General features: G+C 43.7%; 2 protein-coding genes across 2 annotated transcripts; both read left to right on the top strand.

Moving 5' to 3' along the window:
• Positions 1–2466: 2466 nt before the first annotated feature.
• LOC101080462 (olfactory receptor 8S1-like) lies at positions 2467–3604 on the top strand. The gene has a single exon (XM_003988658.4). It carries the CDS (start codon positions 2467–2469, stop codon positions 3418–3420), a length of 954 nt encoding a protein of 317 aa, XP_003988707.2. The 3' UTR covers positions 3421–3604.
• A 14692-nt stretch (positions 3605–18296) lies between these two features.
• LOC101080978 (olfactory receptor 8S1-like) lies at positions 18297–19477 on the top strand. Its single transcript, XM_045061728.1, has one exon. The coding sequence runs from the start codon at positions 18329–18331 to the stop codon at positions 19250–19252; it is 924 nt and encodes a 307-aa protein (XP_044917663.1). The 5' UTR covers positions 18297–18328; the 3' UTR covers positions 19253–19477.
• Positions 19478–23308: the final 3831 nt, after the last annotated feature.

Consider the following 23308-nt stretch of genomic DNA (forward strand, 5'->3'; position numbering starts at 1 on the left):
TGCTAAAAGATCCACCGTATGTGCTTCTCATTGGGCCAAGTACTATGATAGAGAGATACCAAGTAATGTAGAGCATAATTACCCTCATCAAAGAACTATATAGTGTCATTGTTTGGTGGCGGGAGGAGAAAAAGAAATACAATGACATAAATATTCGAACCACTAACTGCCAAAATAAGATGGTGATTCAGCAATGTCATAAAATGAATAGAGTTGTTTATGGTGAGTTAATGACTTAGCACAGAGTGGAAGCATATCAGGTGAGATCCTCCTCACCTGAAGCAGATGGTGAGGATTACACGAAGTTTTATGGGGCAGGGCCTGGAAAAGATAAAGAGGAGGAATCAGGATTGGGTCAGAAAAGCCTTCAGACTGTGATTCAGATGTGACACCGACGACGGGAAAGAGGGAAGACCAACAGAATTGTCTAGGAGAGCTTCAGACTGCAGTACGGATCTGACAAATATTCATCCAAGCCAGTGGGGGATCGGAGCAACGACCTCCTCCTAGAGAAGGCATGCTCATTCACTGCCTCCCTGCAAACAGTTTGGCCTCTGTTAAAGCTGTGGTTAATCTCAAAGGTCCTGCAACTGGGTGCTGTCAGTTAACTGCATCCTTCACAGCTGAATGTTAGGTTCTTTCTTTAAGGTAGACCTTTCTTTAAGAAGTGCTTTAAGGAGCACTTCCAAGGCTGCCACCAGATGAGAGCTAGCGTCCTTAAGAAATTGGCAAGAAACAGGGGGGCAGAGGTGCCAGATGAGAATAATGAAGACCCGGGTGAAGTCCTGATGTAGCCACTCATTCACTCGGGGAAGGCAAAACACTCACATACTCCTGATTCTAGATTTGAAAAATTAGTATAGAATGACCTATCCAGAATTGTGAAATGAATTCTCATTTAATTGTGAAATTAAATGAGAAAATGTCACAATTTTAAGAGTGCCAAGGACATATTAGGCCCTCCATTTAAATATATATATATATATATATAGCTATTTTTTATTACCATTATGTACTGTGGGAGTTCAAAGAAGCAAATGATCACAAAGGATCTCAATAACAGGTCAAAATTAAGATGGGAGTAAAACAATAAATAAGATTTCAATTAATTACCTAAAAGGCATTTCCAGGAGAGCAGATGTTCGAGTAAAAGCTGAGAAAGTTATTCCTGTGGGTGCTCAGGAACAAGTACCCCTGTCTGTCCACAGCATTGAGACCAAAACAGTTAAGACCAATTTTAATGTCTAAATGCCATGTATGATGGAGAATTTGAAGGCAGGCTTTAAAGCAAAGTCACTGTAGGAAAGAAAGGCTAGGTATACAAGTCATGGCCTCGGACAAGTTACATAATTTATGATACTCATTTTTCAGTTTGCAAAAAAGGAGTCAACAATAATTTCCCTTATTCTTTTGTCCCACATCCAAAATTCACACACACACACACACACACAATCATTTTTTAATCTTGTTCCAGAGGGTCAAATTAACAATATATGTTAATGTGTATCATCAACAGTAAAAAGTTGAAGAAAAACAAAATGATGCTACTAAGCAATTATGAATCCTAGGAGGGTTTTGAAATGAGGCAAGAACAGATTGGAGAATAGAGGAGAGGAGGCAAATGTTGAAATATCCCCCTAGCAACTCTGCTACAATGCATAAAACACACACAGAATCCTGCTGACAAAGCAGTGCTCAGTTGAAGGAGGCGGAATAAATTAGTCATCAACTAGGTCTGAACAAATTTGCAAATTCCCCCAGCCATCTTTTAAAATTTTTTTAATGTTTATTTATTTTTGAGGGAGAGATAAACAAAGTTTGAGCAGGGGAGGGGCAGAAAGAGAGGAAGACACAGAATTTGAAACAGGCTCCAGGCTCTAAGCTGTCAGCACAGAGCCCTAGTCGGGGTTCAACTCACGAACCGTGAGATCGTGACCTGAGCCGAAGTCGGACGCTCAACCCGCTGAGCCACCCAGGTGCCCTATCCTCAGCTGTCTTTAGACTAGAATAACAGTGGGGCGCCTGGACGCCTGGGTGGCTCAGTCGGTTGAGCATCCAACTTCGGCTCAGGTCATGATCTCACGGTTCGTGAGTTGGAACCCCGACTAGGGCTCTGTGCTGACAGCTCAGAGCCTGCTTCGAGCCTGCTTCGGATTCTGTGTCTCCCTCTCTCTCTGCCCCTCCCCCCACTCATTCTCTGTCTCTCAAAATAAATAAACATTAAGGAAACATTTAAATAAATAAATAAAGTAGAATAACAGCTATATGGAAATATCACAGTGAGTTTGAACCGAACCCTAGAAGGGAAAGGAGGGATTCCAGATAGTCAATAAGGGCATACGTGGAATCTAAATAATTAGGAAGGAGTATACACATAAAAGTGGGTCCCTACCTCTGTAATTGGGTGTAATCAAGAGAAGTTTCAAGTCCATGCCTGTATTTACTTCTAGGAAACACGCTCTTTAGATGGCCTTGAGAAACCACAGCACCATCACGGAGTTCATCCTCCTTGGGCTGTCGGCTGACCCCGAAGTCCAGGCGCTGCTCTTTGCGCTCTTCCTGGGGATTTACCTCCTGACCATGATGGGGAACCTGATGATGCTGCTGGTGACCAGAGCTGATTCCCAGCTCCACACACCCATGTATTATTTCCTGAGTCATCTCTCCTTCCTGGATCTTTGCTTTTCTTCAGTCACTGTGCCCAAGCTTCTGGAGAACCTCCTGTCTGAAAGGAAAATCATCTCAAAAGAGGGCTGCCTGATTCAAGCTTTCTTTGTGTTGGCCATTGGAGGAACAGAAATTTTCCTGCTGTCTGCCATGGCCTATGACCGCTATGCTGCCATCTGCCACCCTCTGCTCTATGGCCAGATGATGAGCAGCCAGCTGTGTGTAAGGCTGGTATGGGTTTCATGGAGCCTGGGTTTCCTGGATGCAGTTATCAACATCCCCCTGGCTATGAACTTGAACTTCTGTGAAGCCCATACCATCTCCCACTACAGCTGTGAGCTACCCTCTCTCTTTCCTTTGTCCTGCTCTGACGTCTCCAGCAATGTCACTGTCCTGATTGCTTCCACACTCTTGCATGGCTTTGGTACATTCGTCCTGATCTTCTTCTCTTATGCCCGTGTTGCAACCACCATCCTGAGCATCAGCTCCACCACAGGCAGAAGCAAGGCCTTCTCCACCTGCTCCTCCCACCTCACCACAGTGAGCTTCTTCTATGGATCAGCTTTCCTTCGTTATCTCGTGCCAACTTCAGGCTCACCGCTGGAGCTCATCTTCTCCATACAGTATGGTGTGGTCACTCCCCTAGTGAATCCCCTCATCTATAGCCTGAAAAACAAAGAAGTAAAGGCGGCTCTGAGAAGAATGTTGGAGAAATGTTTGCAGTGGCATAAGTATCAGGCTACAAAGAGATGATGAATTAGGAAGGAACTACAGGCTTCAGGATATCTGGTGGGTTGACACTAAAACCTTCTGATGGCCCACTGTTTTAGATGCTAAAAGGTATCACATAAAAGCTTAAGAAAGAGACACAAAGATGCCTTGAGGGTGAGGTCAGGGTAGGAGAAGGTGGTTCAGATTAAATCCGGCTCAAAGGCAGATCAGTGGAATATATAGTCACCTTGATTAAAAGTTTTCTTTAATCATAATTTACTTCTCTATTGTTTCATTGACACTGAGTTTTAAAATGTGTGTGTACTGGGTTACTTTTTAGAATTAAATATACAGAAAGTCACTGAAAACCATGAGATTTCACCAAAACATTGAACCGCGGGGAAAGAACAGTTACAGACTTGGGGTCTGTGGAGACATTTGGGCTTTGGTTGGCAAGCCCTTGCTAAAATTCTGGACAGCACAAGCGACAGGTCAGTGACTTGGGTGATACCAAGAACTCTGTTGTTACTTCGGAGTTGAAACATGAGGGAAAATGCGCCTCATTCTAGGGTAAGTCAGGAAAATTTAGACCTCTGCTACGATTCACCTCCTTTAAGCTTTATTTTTTCCATCTAGCCTACTTGGGGAATGCAAGGGATTTTAGTCAATTGTTCTGGAATAATTTCCTTTTCATGTATTTTAGCATGGGTTTCTGAAATACGCAGTGTGTGTTACATAATTCACCACATGTGTATCTTCTGAGAAATTTTTCCATGCTATTTATGATTTTTCTCAAAATAGATTAAACTGTAGTAACTTATACTCATTCAACGTTATTTTCTGTACAGCAATTGTAATGCCCGAAGTTCTGAAACCTCCCACAGAAGTCCACCAGAGTCGTAAGTCAAAGCCAAGCGGCAAGGGTCGTTTATTGCAGGCTCGAACCCGGTCCCCTGCGCACTCGTCGCCGGTGACGCAAGAGGCCACGATCAGGGTTGGTACAGCGTTTTTATAGACAGAGACAAATAGCACAGGGGAGGTTTCAAATTATGAGGGGCCTGATTAGTTGATTTTAAAGTAAGGACATTTGTTGTTCTCTGATTGGGCGTCCTTTGTCTGTCCTTTGGCGGAAAGGCTTTGTCCCTTACTTGTGGCGGGAGGAAAAAAGGGGGAAGGGGGAAGAGGGTAGGCTAGGTGAGGAATGTGCTAAGCAAGCAGGTTTACAGAAGCGAGAAATGCCGGTTAGTTTATGTACAATCACTCATTCCATTACATATCAGACTACATTTAGGAAGGTTTACAACCCATTCTACTTACTACACAGCGGGTTACATTCAGGAAAGGCCTCACAATGCTCGTAGCAAACAGCAAGCAAAACAGACTTCTCAGCAATTGTATTTCTTATCAAAGATCCATAATAAGCAGAAAAGAGAACCTAGCTTTAAACTAAGGCAGGGCTGTCATTTGGATTGTTCCTTTCATTCCCCCCTTTTCCTTGTGCCTAAAGAGCCAATCTTGGATCTTCAGTTTTCTATTTGTAATGTCTCGAGTGGTTGGTACTGAGTTCGTAAGACCATTAATTGTACAGCATTCAACCTGTCTTGGACAAAATTAATAATTTTGTTTATGATGCAGAGGCCTAATGTGAGAGCGAGAAGTAGGATGGCTAGAGGCCCGAGTAAAGTGGAGAGCAGGGTAGTTAACCATGGGGACGCACTGAACCAGGATTCAAACCATCCTGCCTCCTGTTCTTTCTTTTTTTTTTTCGCTTATGTCTCCGCACGTATACCCAGTCTCCGGGTCGGTAGTGATGCGGCTCAGGAGGGGGCCCGTTCTCATAAATGGCTCTCAATCTGGGCCAAACTTCCTGGTGGGTGTGCTGGAGTTCCCTCAGGGAAATAAGAAGTTTATGATCATCAAATTCAGTTAACACATTAGACTGTAGGTTGGGAATTATGGGGGGGGGCACTCCATACATGATTTCAAAGGGGGTTAATCCCAGTTTGTAAGGGGGGTTCCGCACCCTGAACAGAGCATAGGGGAGTAAGACTACCCAGTTAGCGCCAGTCTCCATGGTCAATTTGGTTAAGGTCTCTTTTAGCATTCTATTTATTCTTTCTACCTGTCCTGAGCTTTGGGGTCTATATGCACAATGTAGTTTCCAATCAGCCCCAATAAACTGAGCTATCCCTTGTATTACCTTTGAAATGAATGCTGGTCCGTTGTCTGACCCTATTAGGGTAGGGAATCCGTACCTGGGCATGATGTCTTCCAACATTTTCTTTGCTACTACCTGCGCAGTCTCATGCTTGGTGGGGAAGGCCTCTGTCCATCCTGAAAAGGTATCTATAAACACTAACAAATATTTATATCCATATTTTCCAGGCTTTACCTCGGTGAAGTCTATTTCCCAATAGGTTCCGCGGGTTCTGGAGCCAGGGTTTTTCCCGTGGTTGGTGGCGTTAGTTAGTTGGCAAGCTTTACAGCTAGTAACTATCTGTTCAATTTTTGTCCTAGAGTCTTTAATGGTGATCCTAGCATGTCTTATTAAGTCTTGCATTTTTCTTGTGCCCATATGAGTGGCTCGGTGCATCTTGGATAAGACTTTATTTCCCATTTCTTCTGGGAGGATTATGCTACAGTCTGCTGCTCTCCACCATCCGTTAAGGCACTGAGTCATAGGCAATTTTTGGATCCAGTTTAGGTCTTCTTTAGTGTAGGTGGGACTTTCTGGTAAACTAGCTGAACCGGGGTCTGGTAGGGTGGTCATTAAAGCACAGTCCACCTGTAAGGCCACCTCTCGGGCCACCTGGTCAGCCAAATTATTTCCTCTGGCCACCGGTGTGACTGGTTTTTGGTGGCCTGGGCAATGTATGATGGCTAGTCGTTTAGGCAGCCAGAGTGCCTTTAAAAGAGCCAATATTTCTTCTTTGTTTTTGATAGTTTTCCCCTCTGCAGTTAACAGTCCCCTCTCTCTGTATATAGCTCCATGTATGTGGGCCGTAGCAAAAGCATATCTGCTATCGGTATACACGTTTAGTCTCTTGTCTTTTCCCAAAGTCAGTGCCTTGGTTAAGGCCACAAGTTCAGCCCGTTGGGCAGAGGTGCCAGCTGGCAAAGGCTCTGCCCAAACAGTCTCAGTTTCAGTTGTGACTGCTGCCCCCGCGTACCTTTGACCCTGATGTACAAAGCTGCTGCCGTCAGTGAACCAGGTAACTTCGGCATCTGGTAGCGGGTGATCCTGTAAATCTTCCCGAACTCCATGAACCTGTGCCAATATCTCAGCACAGTCATGGAGGGGGGTATCCATGTCCGGGTCTGGTAACAGGGAGGCAGGGTTTAGTGTTCAGGGGGGAGCATAAATGATTCTAAGGGGATTTAATAATAGTCCCTGGTAGTGAACCAGTCGGGTGTTACTTATCCATCGGTCAGGAGGTTGTTTGAGGACTCCCTCGATGGCATGAGGGGTTGTAACATGTAACTCTTGTCCCATAGTTAATTTATCAGCATCCTTTACCATTAGAGCTGTAGCAGCGATCATATGGAGGCAAGGGGGCCAGCCAGCCGCTACTGGGTCTAGTCTTTTTGAAAGATAGGCAATGGGCCTGGGCCATGGGCCAAGGAGTTGCGTCAGCACTGCTTTGGCTACCCCTTTATTTTCATCTACGAAGAGATGAAAGGGTTTGGAGACATCGGGGAGCCCTAAGGCTGGTGCCGACAACAGGGCGAGTTTAATTTGCTGGAAAGCCTGCTCAGTTTCCTCTGTCCACTCAAAGGGCGCCTGTTCTCGGGTGACCAGGTAAAGAGGCTTAGCCATCTCGGCGAACCGAGGTATCCACAAGCAGCAGAACCCAGCCGATCCCAGGAATTCTCTTACCTGCCTTCGCGTTGTGGGTCGGGGGATGCGGAGGACAGTTTCCTTCCGTGCATCAGTGAGCCATCGTTGGCCTTCTCTTAACAGATACCCCAAGTAGGTTACCTCGGATCTGTAAATTTGGGCTTTCTTTGCTGAAGCCCGGTACCCCAGGGGACCAAGTGTCCGGAGGAGATTTTTGGTGCCTTGCAAGCAAGCTTCGGCAGTCTCAGCGGCGATTAAAAGATCGTTAACGTACTGCAAGAGAGTCACTTCGGGGTTTTGATTCCAGTACTCACCCAGATCCTCGTGAAGTGCCTCACCGAACAAGGTGGGTGAGTTTTTAAATCCTTGGGGGAGCCGGGTCCAGGTGAGTTGCCCATTTATGCCTCTCTCAGGGTCGGACCACCCGAAGGCGAAGAGCTCTTGGCTTTTGGGGGCCAGAGGCAGGCTGAAAAAAGCATCTTTTAAATCAAGGACAGTATACCATTGTCTTTCTGGGCTGAGGGCACTTAGGAGGGTATAGGGGTTGGGTACTGTTGGGTGTGTGTCCATGACTCGGCGGTTAACTTCTCTCAGATCTTGCACCGGACGGTAGTCCGCACTGTTAGGTTTTCGTACAGGCAGCAGGGGGGTGTTCCAGGCTGAATGGCAGGGACGCAAGATGCCTAAGTCTAGGAGGCGACGGATATGTGGCATGATGCCATTTCTGGCCTCCATTGACATCGGGTATTGTCGGACCCGAACTGGATCTGCCCCCGGTTTCAGCTCTATGAATAGAGCTGGGCGATGTTTAGCCAACCCCATACCCCCGGTTTCTGCCCATGCTTCTGGAAACTGCTGGAGCCAGGGCTCTATATTTTGACTTTGTGAGGGTGGCCCCTGATGGAGTCGATATTCATCTTCTAATCTTAGAGTAAGTATGGTAATGGGTTGGTTGTGAGGGCCAGTCAATTGGGGGCCCCCTGGCGTAAAATGAATCTGGGCCCCCATTTTAGTGAGTAAGTCTCTTCCTAATAAGGGGCATGGGCTGTCGGGGATGACTAGGAAGGAATGGGTGACCTTTCCATTTCTTAGGTCCACAGTCCTCTGGGTGATCCAGGGATATTTTTTTATTCCGGTAGCCCCTTGGACCCAGGAAGATTTTTCAGAAATTTTTCCATGGGGTCTGATCAAGACCGAATGTTGTGCCCCTGTGTCGACTAGGAATTGAACTGGGTTCCCCTCCACTTGTAGCGTTACCCTAGGTTCGGGGAGGGGATCCGAACCCCGTCCCCCCTATTCTGCATCTTGAGTGAAGAGGGCGGGTGTGGTTTTTGGCTGCCACGGTTTTTGATCATGACGTGGCTTTTTCTTTTTAGGGCATTCTCGGGCCCAATGGCCTTTTTCTTTGCAATAGGCACATTGGTCCTTATCTAGGGGCTTTTGTTTATCCAGGGGCTTTTGGACAACAGCGGCCAGGACTTTGGTCATTTCCTCGGTGGCTTTAAGTTGCCTGTCCTCTGGAGTCTCTCTATTATTATAGACACGCTGGGCAATGCGGAGTAAGTCCTGAATCTGTTTTCCCTCCAGGTCCTCTAGTTTCTGGAGTTTCTTTTTAATATCAGTGGCTGCCTGATTTACAAAGGCCATTACAACAGCAGCTTGATTTTCGGGGGTCTCGGGGTTCATAGGGGTATACTGTCTGAAGGTTTCCATTAATCTTTCTAAATAAGTGGCAGGGCTCTCTGTCTTACCTTGTATTACTGAATACACTTTTGCCAAATTAGTGGGCTTGCGTGCAGCAGCCCGGAGACCCGCCATTAGAGTCTGGCAATAAATGCGCAGCCGTCCCCTACCTTCTGCCGTGTTGTAGTCCCATCCACCCTGTGGGGGTCGGGTCAAGGGAAAAGCTGCATTAATGAGATCAAGGTTAGCAGTGGGTTGGCCGTCATCTCCAGGAACCAGCTTTCTTGCTTCCAATTGAATTCTTTCTCACTCCTCGGTGGTGAACAGGATTCAGAGGAGCTGCTGACAATCATCCCAGGTGGGTTGGTGGGTAAACATAACGCTGTCTAAGAGACTTATTAAATCTTTAGGGTTGTCAGAAAATCGGGCATTCTGGGTTTTCCAGTTATATAGGTCACTGGTAGAGAAGGGCCAGTATTGAAGTCGGGGGTTCCCCGTATCATGGGGAGGCCCTATTTCCCGTAAGGGTAAAGCTACGGTGGAGTCAGGAAGGCGGAGTCCTGGCTCATGTGGGGCCCGCCTACAGGTACGTCCAGCCGGCCTTTGGACTTCGCCCCCACTAGGCATGGGCGCGGGTTGAGCCTCCCTATTCTCTAGTTCTCCTATGGGCTGGGCTATGGGAGGCTCTGCTGGCGCAGCAGGGATAGGGGCAGCTTGTGGAATAAGAGGAGGAACCTGATAAGGGGGAGGGTCAAGGGAAATTAAATCTTGGTTGTGGGGAGAACAGGGGGTGCAGTTGGAGTTGGCGGCTTGGGAGGGTTGATAGGTTTAGCCGCTAGAATTTTGCATGGCCCTGTTGTTAAAAAAAGAGGCCATCCAGGGAGGTGGGTTTTCTACTAAGTCTTGCCACACCAGAATATAGGGAATCTGATCCGAGTGACCTTCTTTCCCTGGTAGGAAAATTTTTGATTTTACTTTAAGGACCACAGAGAGGCAGAAGGTTCCCTCTGTAGGCCAATTGACCCCAAAGGTGGGCCATTCAGAGCGGCAATAGGTGATCAACTTCCTTTTGCGAATGTCTAGGCTTAAGTTGTGTCCTCTAGCTTTTACGTCCCTGAAGTTGGCGAGAAGGAGGGAGAGAGGGGTGCTCTGCGTTTGGCCCATGTTATGATTCTGAGGAAGAGGAGAAGAGAAAGGGGGCGCGGGCAGCACGGACTGGGGGGGGGGGCGCCGCTGGCCAGGGGGCGGGAGGGAAAGCCGCAGGGAGCTGAGGAAGGAGGAGAGAGGAACAAAGGATGGAATAGTTAATTCTGATCAGCCTAGAAAACACTTAATTCCAATAAAACATCCGACCCATGAGAGAAAAACAAGAACTAACAAGATTCTTTCGCAGGGGTTCCAACTTTCTGGTGCCGTCTCGGCCAGCCCAACAGAAAGGGTTATGGCTAGGACGGCAGTAATTACAAGGGCCCAGGGGTGACAATACATTTAGACTGACATAGAAGCACTCGCGTACTCGCCCGTCCGCGTCCCTCGCGGGAACTTAGGTGCCTCTTAGCATGGGCGGGCAGGTATAAACCCCCTGCTTGGATCAAAATAAATTTTGACCGCCTTAAGCCGTATGAGGATCACGGCGGAAGTCGGGTTAGAGCCCACTCGAATCCCGTAGCTTATGCCGTGGGACTACACATAGGGGAAGTCAGGCGTGTGCCCCTGACTCCCAACAATCATTCCAGTCGTTTTAACAGACAGACACACAGACACACATCACATCAAAATACGGGTAACAATTGGCATGCCTAGATGGTTTTTTCTTTTAGAAGCCTAGAGATATTTCTTAGCACTCTGGAAGTTCATAGAGAAAATGAAAGTATTTAGTTCGCAGGCGCGTTGGGCGTAAGCAGCCCACAGAAAAGAATCCTGATGGGCCAAAAAAGGCCCCCCGATGGACCAAGAAGGTCCCCTGATGGACCAAGAAGGTCCCCTGATGGGCCAAGAAGGCCCCCAGATGTCAGTGGACGTCTCCAACTGACCCCGGCTGGGTGCCCTATAGCGCGTCCGCCAGGGTCACACCAGCTTCCAGACAGAACCGGTTCTCCAGAGAAGAAACACAGATCAGAGAGAAAAGGAAGAACGTTAGAGCCGGCTTACTTACCGATCGGAATCAGATACGACCCGTTGACCAGAAGTCTGGTGGGCTCGGGGCAGATCTCGGTGGGACCTCCAAATGTAATGCCCGAAGTTCCGAAACCTCCCACGAAAGTCCACCAGAGTCGTAAGTCAAAGCCAAGCGGCAAGGGTCGTTTATTGCAGGTTCGAACCTGGTCCTCTGCGCACTCGTCGCCGGTGACGCAAGAGGCCACGATCAGGGTTGGTACAGCGTTTTTATAGACAGAGACAAATAGCACAGGGGAGGTTTCAAATTATGAGGGGCCTGATTAGTTGATTTTAAAGTAAGGACATTTGTTGTTCAATGATTGGGCGTCCTTTGTCTGTCCTTTGGCGGGAAGGCTTTGTCCCTTACTTGTGGCGGGAGGAAAAAAGGGGGAAGGGGGTAGGTGAGGAATGTGCTAAGCAAGCAGGTTTCCAGAAGCGAGAAATGCCGGTTAGTTTATGTACAATCACTCATTCCATTACATATCAGACTACATTTAGGAAGGTTTACAACCCATTCTACTACACAGCGGGTTACATTCAGGAAAGGCCTCACAATGCTCGTAGCAAACAGCAAGCAAAACAGACTTCTCAGCAATTGTATTTCTTATCAAAGATCCATAATAAGCAGAAAAGAGAACTTTAGCTTTAAACTAAGGCAGGGCTGTCATTTGGATTTAAAGCTGTTCTTTTCACAATACTGAGATACCTAATAATGCATGTTATTGATGAGGGACAGAAGCAGGAAAATGTTTAGGCTTAGCCCAGATTTAGGCTGATTTATAGTCTGTGTAGTTCCAATAAGGATCAAATATGTGTTGATTGCTACATTCTTTGTCTCACAACTGCCTGTATATTACTGGTAGTTAATATCGAACTGAATGATAAGCACCAGAGGAATCTTGCAAAAGTAGTTTTGTGAGTAGAAATTCGAAGAAATTTGTAATCTGATACTCCCTGCAAGCCCTCTACCCTTTGATTCTAAGCAGATAACCACCAGCCTCACACAGCAAAAGTGTAGCTTTTTCTGCCCATGGGTCCCGTCCCCATGCTGCCGAAATAAACTTACTAAGTTGCACCATACAATGTCTCAAGAATTCTTTCTTGACCTGTGCTCCACAACCCCGCATCATTTTGATGAATGGGTTAAAACACTTCAGTTCCATTTTACTTTGTTTTTTCATTAACATGTTATCATAAAATTATCAGGTACCGAATCATGCACTAATTAATAACACATCTGTATTTCCAATTTTTTAAGTTATAATAAGAAAGCAGATACATTAAAGAAAAGATGATGATTATCAAAAAATAATTCCATCACCCATATTTAGGTATATTTTCTTCTAATGTCTCTTATACATAAAAATTTTATTTTTTTAATGTTTATTTATTTATTTTGAGAGAGAGAGAGAGTGCAAGCAGGGGAGAGGAAGGGTGGGGGGTGGGGGTGGCGAGAGAGAATCCCAAGCAGGCTCCACACCATCAGCACAGAACCTGACATGGGGCTCCATCTCACGAAGCCATGAGATCATGACCTGAGACGAAATCAGGAGTTGGATTCTTAACCAACTGAGCCACCCAGGCACCCCAAGATTTTAATGTAATCCATTTATTAGGCAGGGCCAATTCCATGGCAAATATACATGAAAATTTTTTTTTTCCATTTCTTTAGTTCAACTGTGCTGTATAATCTCCATTTCCTTCCCCACCCCATCTGTCAGCTTTTCCAATTCTTCTCTTTCTGGCTCAGACAGGCGTAGAGGAAAGATCAGCAAGTCTACTGCTGAAGCAGATGTCTAACAGGAATGAGATCACAATATATTCTGCTTGCAGGCATTCTCTGTTTTTGTGAGTTCTTCTCTTAAGAGCCTGTTCATTTGGATTCCACAAAAGAAAAGCAATCCTACTTGCCCCATGAGAAAGGAAGGAAACGACTTCTCACCACAAATACTAAATCCCAATAAGGCCAATGAAATGAACACCCTCCCCAATGTGTTCCCAACCCAAACATTTTATATAGCCAGGGAAGGAGGGGGTTGGCAATAACTAGTGGTCGCATCATAGGTTCTGCTATCTCTTACTAAGCCTTGAAAAGGGTCTGATGCCATTATTGGTAGATATTATCAGATGTAGGGTATTTATGTTGTGGGAATATAAACTGGTTCGGCCACTATGGAAAACTATATGAAGATTCCTCAAAAAAATTAAAATTAGTTCTACCATGGGGCACCCGGGTGGCTCAGTTGGTTAAGCGTTTGACTTCGGCTCAGGTCATGATCTCATGGTTCATTGGTTCAGGCCCCACATTGGGCTCTGTGCTAATAGCTTGGAGCCTGGAGCCTGCTTCGGATTCTGTGTCTCCCTCTCTCTCTGCCCCTCCCCCAGTCACGCTCTGTCTCTCTCTCTCTCTCTCTCTCTCTCTCTCAAAAATTAAAATAAACATTAAAAACTTTTTAAAAATAGGTATACCATATAATCCAGCCATTTCACTTCTGCATATACACCCAAAGGAAATTAAAATAAGATATCAGGGGCGCCTGGGTGGCGCAGTCGGTTAAGCGTCCGACTTCAGCCAGGTCACGATCTCGCGGTCCGTGAGTTCGAGCCCCGTGTCGGGCTCTGGGCTGATGGCTCAGAGCCTGGAGCCTGTTTCCGATTCTGTGTCTCCCTCTCTCTCTGCCCCTCCCCCGTTCATGCTCTGTCTCTCTCTGTCCCCAAAATAAATAAACGCTGAAAAAAAAAATAAGATATCAAAGAGATATATGCAATCCTGTGTTTATTGCAGCATCATTCATAATAGCTAAGATATGGAAACAATCTAACAGCCCATCAAGAAATAAAGGGATAAGGAAGGTGTGGGGTAGGTATACAATGGAATATTATTCAGCCATAAAAAAGAAGGACATCCTGCCATTTGTAACAACATAGATGAATCTTGAGCACTTAATGCTAAGTCAGACAGAAAAAGACAAGTACTACATGGTATCACTTATACATGGAATCTAAAAAAGCCAAACTCATAAAAACAGAATAAATGGTGGTTACCAGAAGATGGGAGGTGGGGAGATAGGAGAGATTTCATTTAAAGATACAACCTTGCAACAAGTAGTAAATAAATCCTAGAGGTCGAATGCACAGTACAGTAAATATAAGCAACAATATTGTATTATAATCATCAAACTTGCTTAGACACTAGAACCCGATTATTCCAACCAGTAAAAACAAATTATAATTATATAACATGACAGAGGTGCTAATTATCACTACAATAGCATTTATAGTATATAAATGTATCAAATTAACATGGGGGTGCCTGGGTGGCTCAGTCGGTTGAGCGTCCGACTTCAGCGCAGGTCATAATCTCGCAGCTCCTGAGTTTGAGCCCCGCGTCGGGCTCTGTGCTGACAGCTCAGAGCCTGGAGCCTGTTTCAGATTCTGTGTCTCCCTCTCTCTCTGTCCCAACCCACTCGCATTCTGTCTCTGTCTCTCTCAAAAATAAATAAACATTAAAAATTTTTTTTAAAAATTAACATGTTGTTCATCTTAAATTTACATAATGTTATATGTCAAATATATTCCAATTAAAAAAAAAAAAAACTCACAGAGAGCAGATCTGTGGTTGCCAGAGGCCAGGGGGTGGAGGGTAGGCAAAAATGGGTGAAAGTGCTCGAAAGGTACAAACTTCCAGTTATAAAGTAAATAAGTCCTAGGGATGCAATGTACAGCCTGGTGACTATAATTAATAATACTGTATTGTATATTTGAAAATCACAGAGAGTAAATCTTTAAAGTTCTCAAGGAAAAATTTTCTTTCTTTCTTTCTCTTTCTTTCTTTCTTTCTTTCTTTCTTTCTTTCTTTCTTTCTTTCTTTCTTTTTTAGAGAGAGAAAAAGAAAGTGCCAGTTGGGGAGGGACAGAGGAAGAGAAAAAGAGAGAGACAGAGAGAGAGAGAGGATCCCAAGCAGGCTCCATGCCAAGCATTGAGCCCAACACAAGGTTCAATCATATATATATATATATATATATATATATATATATATATATATTCCTTTTGGCTAACATTTGTTGAGGATATACATAGGGAGAGAGAGAGAGAGAGAGAGAGAGAGAGAGAGAGATTTAAAAATCCTTTTCCTATCCTTCCTTCTCCAGTCCCTACCAGCTTAATAAAAGTTCTTTTAGGCTTTAAATAATTGCTTTAATTCAGAAATTTCAAATACTCCCCTGTGCCTCTTACTGTTTACCTTCCTAGTCAGCTGGAAAGTGTGTTAATTAGGAAGTCCAGAACTTGGTTTCAGACTAGACTTCAGAGAATACAAAGCATTGGCCCAGCTTCCCCTGGGTGCCAAACCCAGCCCATGGCTGCATAAGCATAGACAGCCTCTGATTGGTTTTATTAGATTGTTCTTTACTTAAGAAGTATTTTTAAGATAGTATTCAGAATCACAGAGGAAGTAAACGAAGAGATGGCAGGTTACTAGATCTGAGATCATGTGAGGAAGTTTTAATGAAGTATATGCTGGTTGGAAATATGAGCTTCTTTATAGATATTGTTCTTGTCCTTCCACAGAGTGGCCTGCACTGTAGAATGACACCACTCTATGTTAAGGTATTCAGGAAATAATCTTGATATTCTGGCCTCCTCAGTGTTCCTAAAGTTTGAACCATTCAGATGCCTAATATCCACCGACAACAAGAAGAAAAAGCTATCTGTTCTGTCAATAGTCAGACTCCGGTGACATAGGTTCTCTTATGGGGAGAATTTACCAATGATGTGTCTACCTGAACGGGAAAGCCGGAACACACAGGAGCTGCCTCCTCCAGGAAAAGCCAGGAGCATGGTAATATCCTCCAACATATCTGATATCCCTCTACTTTTTCTTCCTAGAAAGTTCTATATGTGTTTTAATTTTGCTCACCATTCTCCACCTTGACCCCATCTCCCAGAACCTCCTGATACATCCCACTAGTGCTAGACCCTGAGACTCCTGTTCAACCCATTCCTCTTTCCTGAGCTGTGGTGGAAACTTCCCACTCCTTGGTAGGCCACCTCCTTCTCAAGATTGGCCCCTGAGGTCTCTGTTACTGAAAATGTTGTGTTTGTCCCAGCTGCCTTGGACACGACCTCAGAAAGATCTCTCTTCGCTCCCTCATGACACTGGTGACAGGGACATCTCACAGCCTAGACATAAATCCTTCTATGCATCAGGATCCCAAAAGATTGCAGAAAGCTGACACCTGAAATGAAATGAGGATAACAGAAATAGATGCTGACTTGCTGAAGCTACTTATTCCCCTGTTTGCACAGAACTTCTCTATTCGTACTTTTTTCTATTATTAGAACAACCTTCAGATCTAGCCACCACTGTGACAACGTGAATAGTGTGACACAGTACTGGAGAGGACAGCTATGAGAACAGTCTCAAGTGGGTTACATTGACCTTTGGCTCCCTCCTGCTTCCAGCACTGATATCTTCCTCTCCTTTCAAATTACTTCTCATGCACAGAAGGTCAGAACATGGCACCCAGCCCCAGGAAGCCTCAAGCCACTTGGAAACTGACCTTCCAAACACATCCTTCATTCACTTATTCTTTCCAAACAAATCCAAAAACCAGTGTGGGCAAGGGTTGTCTAGAACACTTGTGAAATCCTCTTATATACATATTTTACCCTTTCAGCCACCCCTTGTTTGATTTCAGTCCTTGTTCTCACCCACGTGTAAATCTGACACGAGTCTCTCTTATGTTAGTATGAAATAAAGCCAATGTCTTTCATTTTAAATAGTGAATGAAATACTCATTTTCCTGTTTAAAAATTGATTTATTCTCATGCCTGGAATGTAATCTAGAATTGAATAGAAGACTTTGTCCTTGGTCATTAAAGAAATCCCTGTAATCAGTTTGAGTTGCTGTTTAGGATGGTGAGGAAGGTGAGCTCTTTTTTTGTGATATCCCAAAATCATATGATACAAATAGCTGCTACCTTCATCCACACAAAACGTGGATGTTAGCACATTAATAAAAAATACTTTTTTCAAAAACGCTACAGTCTTCTTAGATGGGACCCTGAACTCCCCAGAGATACTGTGGTCAGGTACCCTCTTGGGAGTGAAAGCAGAAAAATGGAAACAGTTTTCAGGATAGCCCTACCCACAAAAACTTGTTGCTCTCCAAATCTTTGATAAGCATAGAACACACTTATCATTCCACTTCACTTGAGAAGATTCCGCGTGAAATGTTTGCTTTCACCAGTGTTTACAATTTTATCCATGCAGGATCCTCAAAAGTAAATTCCCCAGCTGTTTATGCTTCACCACCACTGGATCTAGCTGAAGTCACACCAAGGTAAACACTGCGCTGTTGGCCCAGGCACACAGGGAACCTAGACTTGGGTCTAAGATGAGCTTGAGCTTGGGAATAGTAGGATTTGAGGGGAGGCTGGAAGTCACATGAAAATTTGGGTCAGTGGAATAAAGGAGAACATGTGAAAGCAGAACAATGTAATCACAGACACAAAAATAAATAGACCTTTCTAGTATCAAAAGGGGTGAAAAAGGCCAAAAGATAGATTCAGACAAATGAGGAAGAAGTCTGAATGTCAAGGCAGGAAAAGTGGTCTTTGTTTCTAGATGCTGGGATGAGAATTAGGAAAAACCTACAGAATCTATTTCCTGGCTCTCCTACTTGTTCTCAATAGGGCTCAGTATCATATTCCTCAGGGGTAACATGGGATAAATTTCTATGCCTAAAATACCCCATAAAATGGCTGTGAGAACGAATAGGATTTTTTGTATGTACTCTGTCTACAAAAAAAAAAAAAATACTATTAAAGTTTATTGTGCTGTTTAGGAAGTAAGAAGTCTTGGATTATTTTGAACAAGAAGAATGAAGAAAGGAGAAAAGGCTTAAAACATTCGCTGTAGATATGTCATATAATGGCTTTTGAAACAAGATGGTAAGGATTTCTGAACTTTGGAGCATGCAGTGAAAATTGAGTAACAATTAATGTGTAAGCAAGGCAGCAATACTATTTATCCAGCAAATCCCTGTGAAACAAGAATGGAATTCTCTAGAGTACGTGAATACTAGACAAGAAAAGAGAAAAACTCTTCCTGGGATACAATGAGGGCAGCCTTGAGATACTGAGCACAAGGTCAAGCAAAGCAGAGAGGGAGGGATGTATAAGAAGACATGATGATGCCCTAAAAAACGGGAACAATCATAGATGATATCACCCCCTTTCTATTTTATTCCAGGGAAATCCCCTCCACAAATGGCCTGGAGGAACCACAGCATCATCACCGAGTTCATTCTCACGGGGCTGTCCGACGACCCCCACATCCAGGCTCTGCTCTTCGTGCTCTTCCTGGGGATTTACCTCCTGACCATGATGGGGAATCTGATGCTGCTGCTGGTGATCAGGACCGACTCCCGCCTCCACACGCCCATGTACTTCTTCCTGAGTAACCTGTCCTTCATGGACCTCTGCTTCTCTTCTGTCACTATGCCCAAGCTACTGAAGGACCTTCTGTCTGAGAAGAAAACCATCTCAGTAGAAGGCTGCCTGACTCAGGTGTTCTTTGTGTTTTTTTCTTCGGGGACTGAAGCCTGTCTGCTCTCGGTGATGGCCTATGACCGCTATGCCGCCATCTGCCACCCTCTGCTCTACGGCCAAGTGATGAGCAGCCAGCTTTGTGTGGGGCTGGTGCTGGCCTCATGGGGCCTGGCCTCTCTCAATGCATTTGTCATTGTGCTTTTGGCTATTAACCTGGACTTCTGTGAGGCCCAAACCATCCACCACTACACCTGTGAGCTGCCTGCTCTTTTCCCTCTGTCTTGTTCTGATATCTCCATCACAACCAATATCCTGCTCTGCTCCAGTTTACTGCACGGGCTGGGAACCTTCCTCCCAATCTTTTTCTCCTATGCCCGTATTATCTCCACCATCCTGCACATCAGCTCCACCTCAGGCAGAAGCAAGGCCTTCTCCACCTGCTCCTCCCACCTCATCGCAGTGATCCTGTTCTTTGGCTCAGGTTTTCTTTGTTATCTCATGCCTCCCTCGGGTTCCTCTTTGGATTTGCTCCTCTCCTTGCAGTACAGTGCAGTCACACCCTTGCTGAATCCCCTCATCTACAGCCTAAAGAACGTAGAGGTGAAGGCGGCTGTGAGAAGGACACTGGGGAAATATCTCTAATGTAGTGAACAAAGACACACTTACTAAGCAAAAATCACAAAGACTGTGTTCCGTTGCATTCTCCTTTTGTTCCCACCTCTTCCCACACAGTGTCAGATAATTTGGAAGAAAGACTCTAGAGCTTGTCTGAACGGAGCTTGCCTGTTCTTCACAGGCAGTAGTTCTTGATTTGGGCTCCTCATTTGGAAAGGCTGCTCTGTTGGTTGGAAGACAACGCGAAGACAATTATCCACAAAACAGATCCATAAGACAAAATAATGAGGTTGAAAAGATACGATGATCATTTCAGGAGATTCGGCATCTGACTGAGGAGTCGCAGAGAGAATTGAAAACAAGGGAGGAATGGGGCACCTGGGTGGCTCAATCAAATAAGCATCCGACTCTTGATTTAGGCTCATGTCATGATCTCAGGAGTTCGTGAATTTGAGCCCTGCGTCGGCCTCTACACTGACAGTACAGAGCCTGCTTGGGACTCTCTCTCTCCATCTCTCTCTCTGCTCCTCCCCCATTCATGCTCATTCTCTCTATCTAAAAAAAACGGGGGGGGGGGGGTGGAGAAATGTATTACACAGAAGATAACTTTTACAAATACCAACTACTTTTAAGTTTTTTTAAACAAAACTTGGGTAAAAAGAAAAAAACTCCTATGTTAACACTGCAATCAAAACTCTATGTAGAATATTATGAACATGAGAACATTATATACTAAAGTTACAAAATAATGCCAGTGCAACCATTATCTTTATCTATCCTTATATTGATTCATTAGTAAACAAGAAAAAAAATTAAGTTTCTGAAAGCTCATAATCAAGCATTAGAAAATAACAAAACCTAACATAAGAAAAGGAAGATAAAAGAACTGAAAACACAAATTAATAAGGCAAAAAACAGAAAAACAGACTTGAGAAATAAATCCAGGCTCTAGTCATTCAAAAAAGATCCATAAAATTCGGAGCACCTGGGTGGTTCAGTCGGTTAAGTGTCCAACTCTTGATTTCAGCCCAGGTCATAAACTCACAGTTGGTGAATTCGAGCCCCACATCAGGCTCTGCACTAGCAGGAAAGAGCCTGCTTGTGATTCTCTCTCTCTCTCTGCCCCTCCCTTGTTCTCTCTCTCCCTCTCTCTCTCTCTGTCAAAAATTAAACTAAAAAAATTTTTTAAATCTATAAAATCTGACATAACTCTGTAGAATATATTCAAGAAAAAAGAAAAAGAAATCAATAATACATTGACATAAAGAATAAAAATTTTAATGAAATACTAAGATCCATCCCAATAAATTTGAAAAGCAGACTTTTGTCTAATTTTAAGGAATACATAACTCAAGAAAAAGAAAATTGAGCCATTAGATGTATAAAAACAAAAAAAGTCAAAGGATTAGCTCACATGGGCAACAAGCAGGGATAGTTTTTCAGATGAGTCCAAACTTCAATGTTATATGCATTTTTTAGAGTACAGAATAATATGGAAAATTGTCAATGCATTTTCAGAGCTAAAGCAACTCTGATTCAAAACCTAAAAAAATCATCATCCTCTGGGGCGCCTGGGTGGCTCAGTCAGTTAAACACTCAACTCTTGATTTTAGCTCAGGTCATGTTCTCATGGTTTGTGAGATCAAGCCTGCATCTGGCTCTTCTCGAACAGCATGGCATCTGTTTGGGATTCTCCCTCTCCCTCTCTCTCTGCCCCTCCCCTGCTTACTCTCTCTCTCTCTCGCTCTCTATCTCAAAATAAATAAATAAAAGCCTTACAAAATTTTTAATTATCATCCCCTAATGAATACATAGACAAAAATTCTAAATGAAATATTAACCCATTGAATCCAAAAGTATACTGAAAGAATAGCAATCTAAATAATAATCATGACCAAATAAATTTTGCTATTGGTTTGACTTCTCAAATCAATAGGTTAGAATGAGAATAATCATATTTCACCTGAATAGTTTCTTAACAGGTATAAAAATAAAATTCTATGATCATTGTGACCCCAAATATTTAATAATAAAAACTCTAATGATTCTCTCTATCAATAAAACATATTTAAAATTAATCAATATTGAACCACATGTTTCAAAATAATAACAGATAATATCAGATTGAAGAAATTACAGTTTAATAAAAAAAACAATATGGGGCGCCTGAGTGACTCAGTCAGTGAAGCATTGGACTTTGGCTCAGGTCATGATCTCCTAGTGCATGAGTTTGAGCCCCGCAGCAGGCTCTCTGCTGTCACTGCAGAGCCCGCTTCAGATCCTCTGTCCCCCTCTCTCCCTGCCCCTCCCCCATTCTCTCTCTCTCTCTCAAAAATAAATAAACATTTCAAAAATAAATAAATACAAAGAGAAGAAAAGAAACAATACTACCAGGGAGCCTGGTGGCTAAGTCGATTAAACACCTGACTCTTGATTTCAGCTCAGGTCGTGATCTCACAGTTCATGAGTTTGAGCCTCATGTCGGGCTCTGTGCTGACAACACAGAGCTTGCTTGGGATTCTCTCTCCCTCTTTCAAAATAAATAAACATTTAAAAAAGAAGAAGAAGAAGAAACACCACTCATATTACTTAAGAAGATTATGCAGTTTCCCTCCAATACAGTGAAACGAGATTAGAATATGACATTCAAATTGGGATGGGAGGGATCCACAAATATTCAGAGTCGCTAATGATTATCTACCTAGAAACCTAAGAAATCTCATTAGAAATGAGAAATTATTGGGGCTCTGGGGTGGCTCAGTTTGTTGAGCTTCTGACTCTTGATTTTGGCTCAGGTCATGATCCAGAGTCATGGGATCAAGCCCTGAGTCCTTTTCCTCGCTGAGCATGGAACCTGCTTACAATTCTGTGTCCCTCTGCCCCTCTCCCTGCCTCACACTCTCTCTCTAAAAACAAAAGAAATGAGAAATTATTGGTATTCTAAGAGAGTTCAGAAAGGCAAACAACTTTGGAATATTCATGCAATCAGTAGTTTTTCTATACATCCACAACATTAGTTAAACAAAAAAAAAAAATGTATCTTCCAGAAAAATACCCATTCACTATGGCGAGAGAAATATAAAAACTTCAGGATTAAGCTCAATAAGCATTCAGAACCCATACGAACGAAGCAACAAAACTGAACTAAATGTCATAAGAGGTGCTTAAATCAGCGGAGAAAGTAGTCATTAGGCATGCTTTCATCTTCAACTAACCAAAATGTGATTAACAATAACATAAACTGTAAAAAGATTTATCACTGTATTAGCAATAGGTCTGGAGATGGATGGTTCCAGAGTTAGTTGAGATGCTCAATAATCATCAATCACTTGGGTTCTTTCCATCCATCCACTGTTCCATCTTCATGCTTTGGATTTCATCCTCAGTCTTGTTATAGGGTAAGCCTTTAGAGCTGTTATTTTTTCTCTTTTGGAATGCAAGGGTCTGACTTAGGCTTTGGTTGCCCAGGCAACTTGAATAAACACGATTAGATAGAGAGATCTTGGTTCATGTCCATAACTGACCATTTGAGCCTCTTGTTTTTGTTTTTGTTTTTTCCTTCTTAATAAATCCTTATTTTTTCAAAGTTTCCTGATGGTTGTCTCTGAAGGACGTCTTGCAATCATAACAAGAACCACAAGGGCTGCCCAGTCATAAAATTCATTTGGAAAAGGGAAATTGTGGGAAGCTCACCCAGACCCAGGCATTTTTAGCTGACAGTTTAACTATCCATAGGCTGAGGCTGGCCCTAAACACTTGCCCAGGCAGCTTCAGTTCTAGACATCATGGTCTTATAAAACACAGACCAAAGCTAAAAGAAGGAAAACTATTACTTTAGTCCGTCCTTGAACTTTACATAAATGAAACCATTCTAAATGCTGAAAATTTAAAATACTTGGTCTTCAGTCCTGATGAGGAGGTGGTTAACTTCAATCTCCTTGCACTTCTGTTTTGCTTTCCATATCAGGCAAAAGAACAAGAAGTGCTGTAATTTTTGTCTCTCAATTTACAAAGGAATGTTCTCTAGGTGACGTCACCTTCAGCTTTGCTACTTACAATTATCTATTTGCATGCCCTTGGGGA

This window comes from Felis catus, chromosome B4, assembly GCF_018350175.1.
Source record: "Felis catus isolate Fca126 chromosome B4, F.catus_Fca126_mat1.0, whole genome shotgun sequence".
Lineage (NCBI taxonomy): Eukaryota > Metazoa > Chordata > Mammalia > Carnivora > Felidae > Felis > Felis catus.

Bases quoted from the DNA above. Each gene is read 5' to 3' on its own strand.
- LOC101080462 (XM_003988658.4), top strand. From the start codon at position 2,467: ATGGCCTTGAGAAACCACAGCACCATCACGGAGTTCATCCTCCTTGGG.
- LOC101080978 (XM_045061728.1), top strand. From the start codon at position 18,329: ATGGCCTGGAGGAACCACAGCATCATCACCGAGTTCATTCTCACGGGG.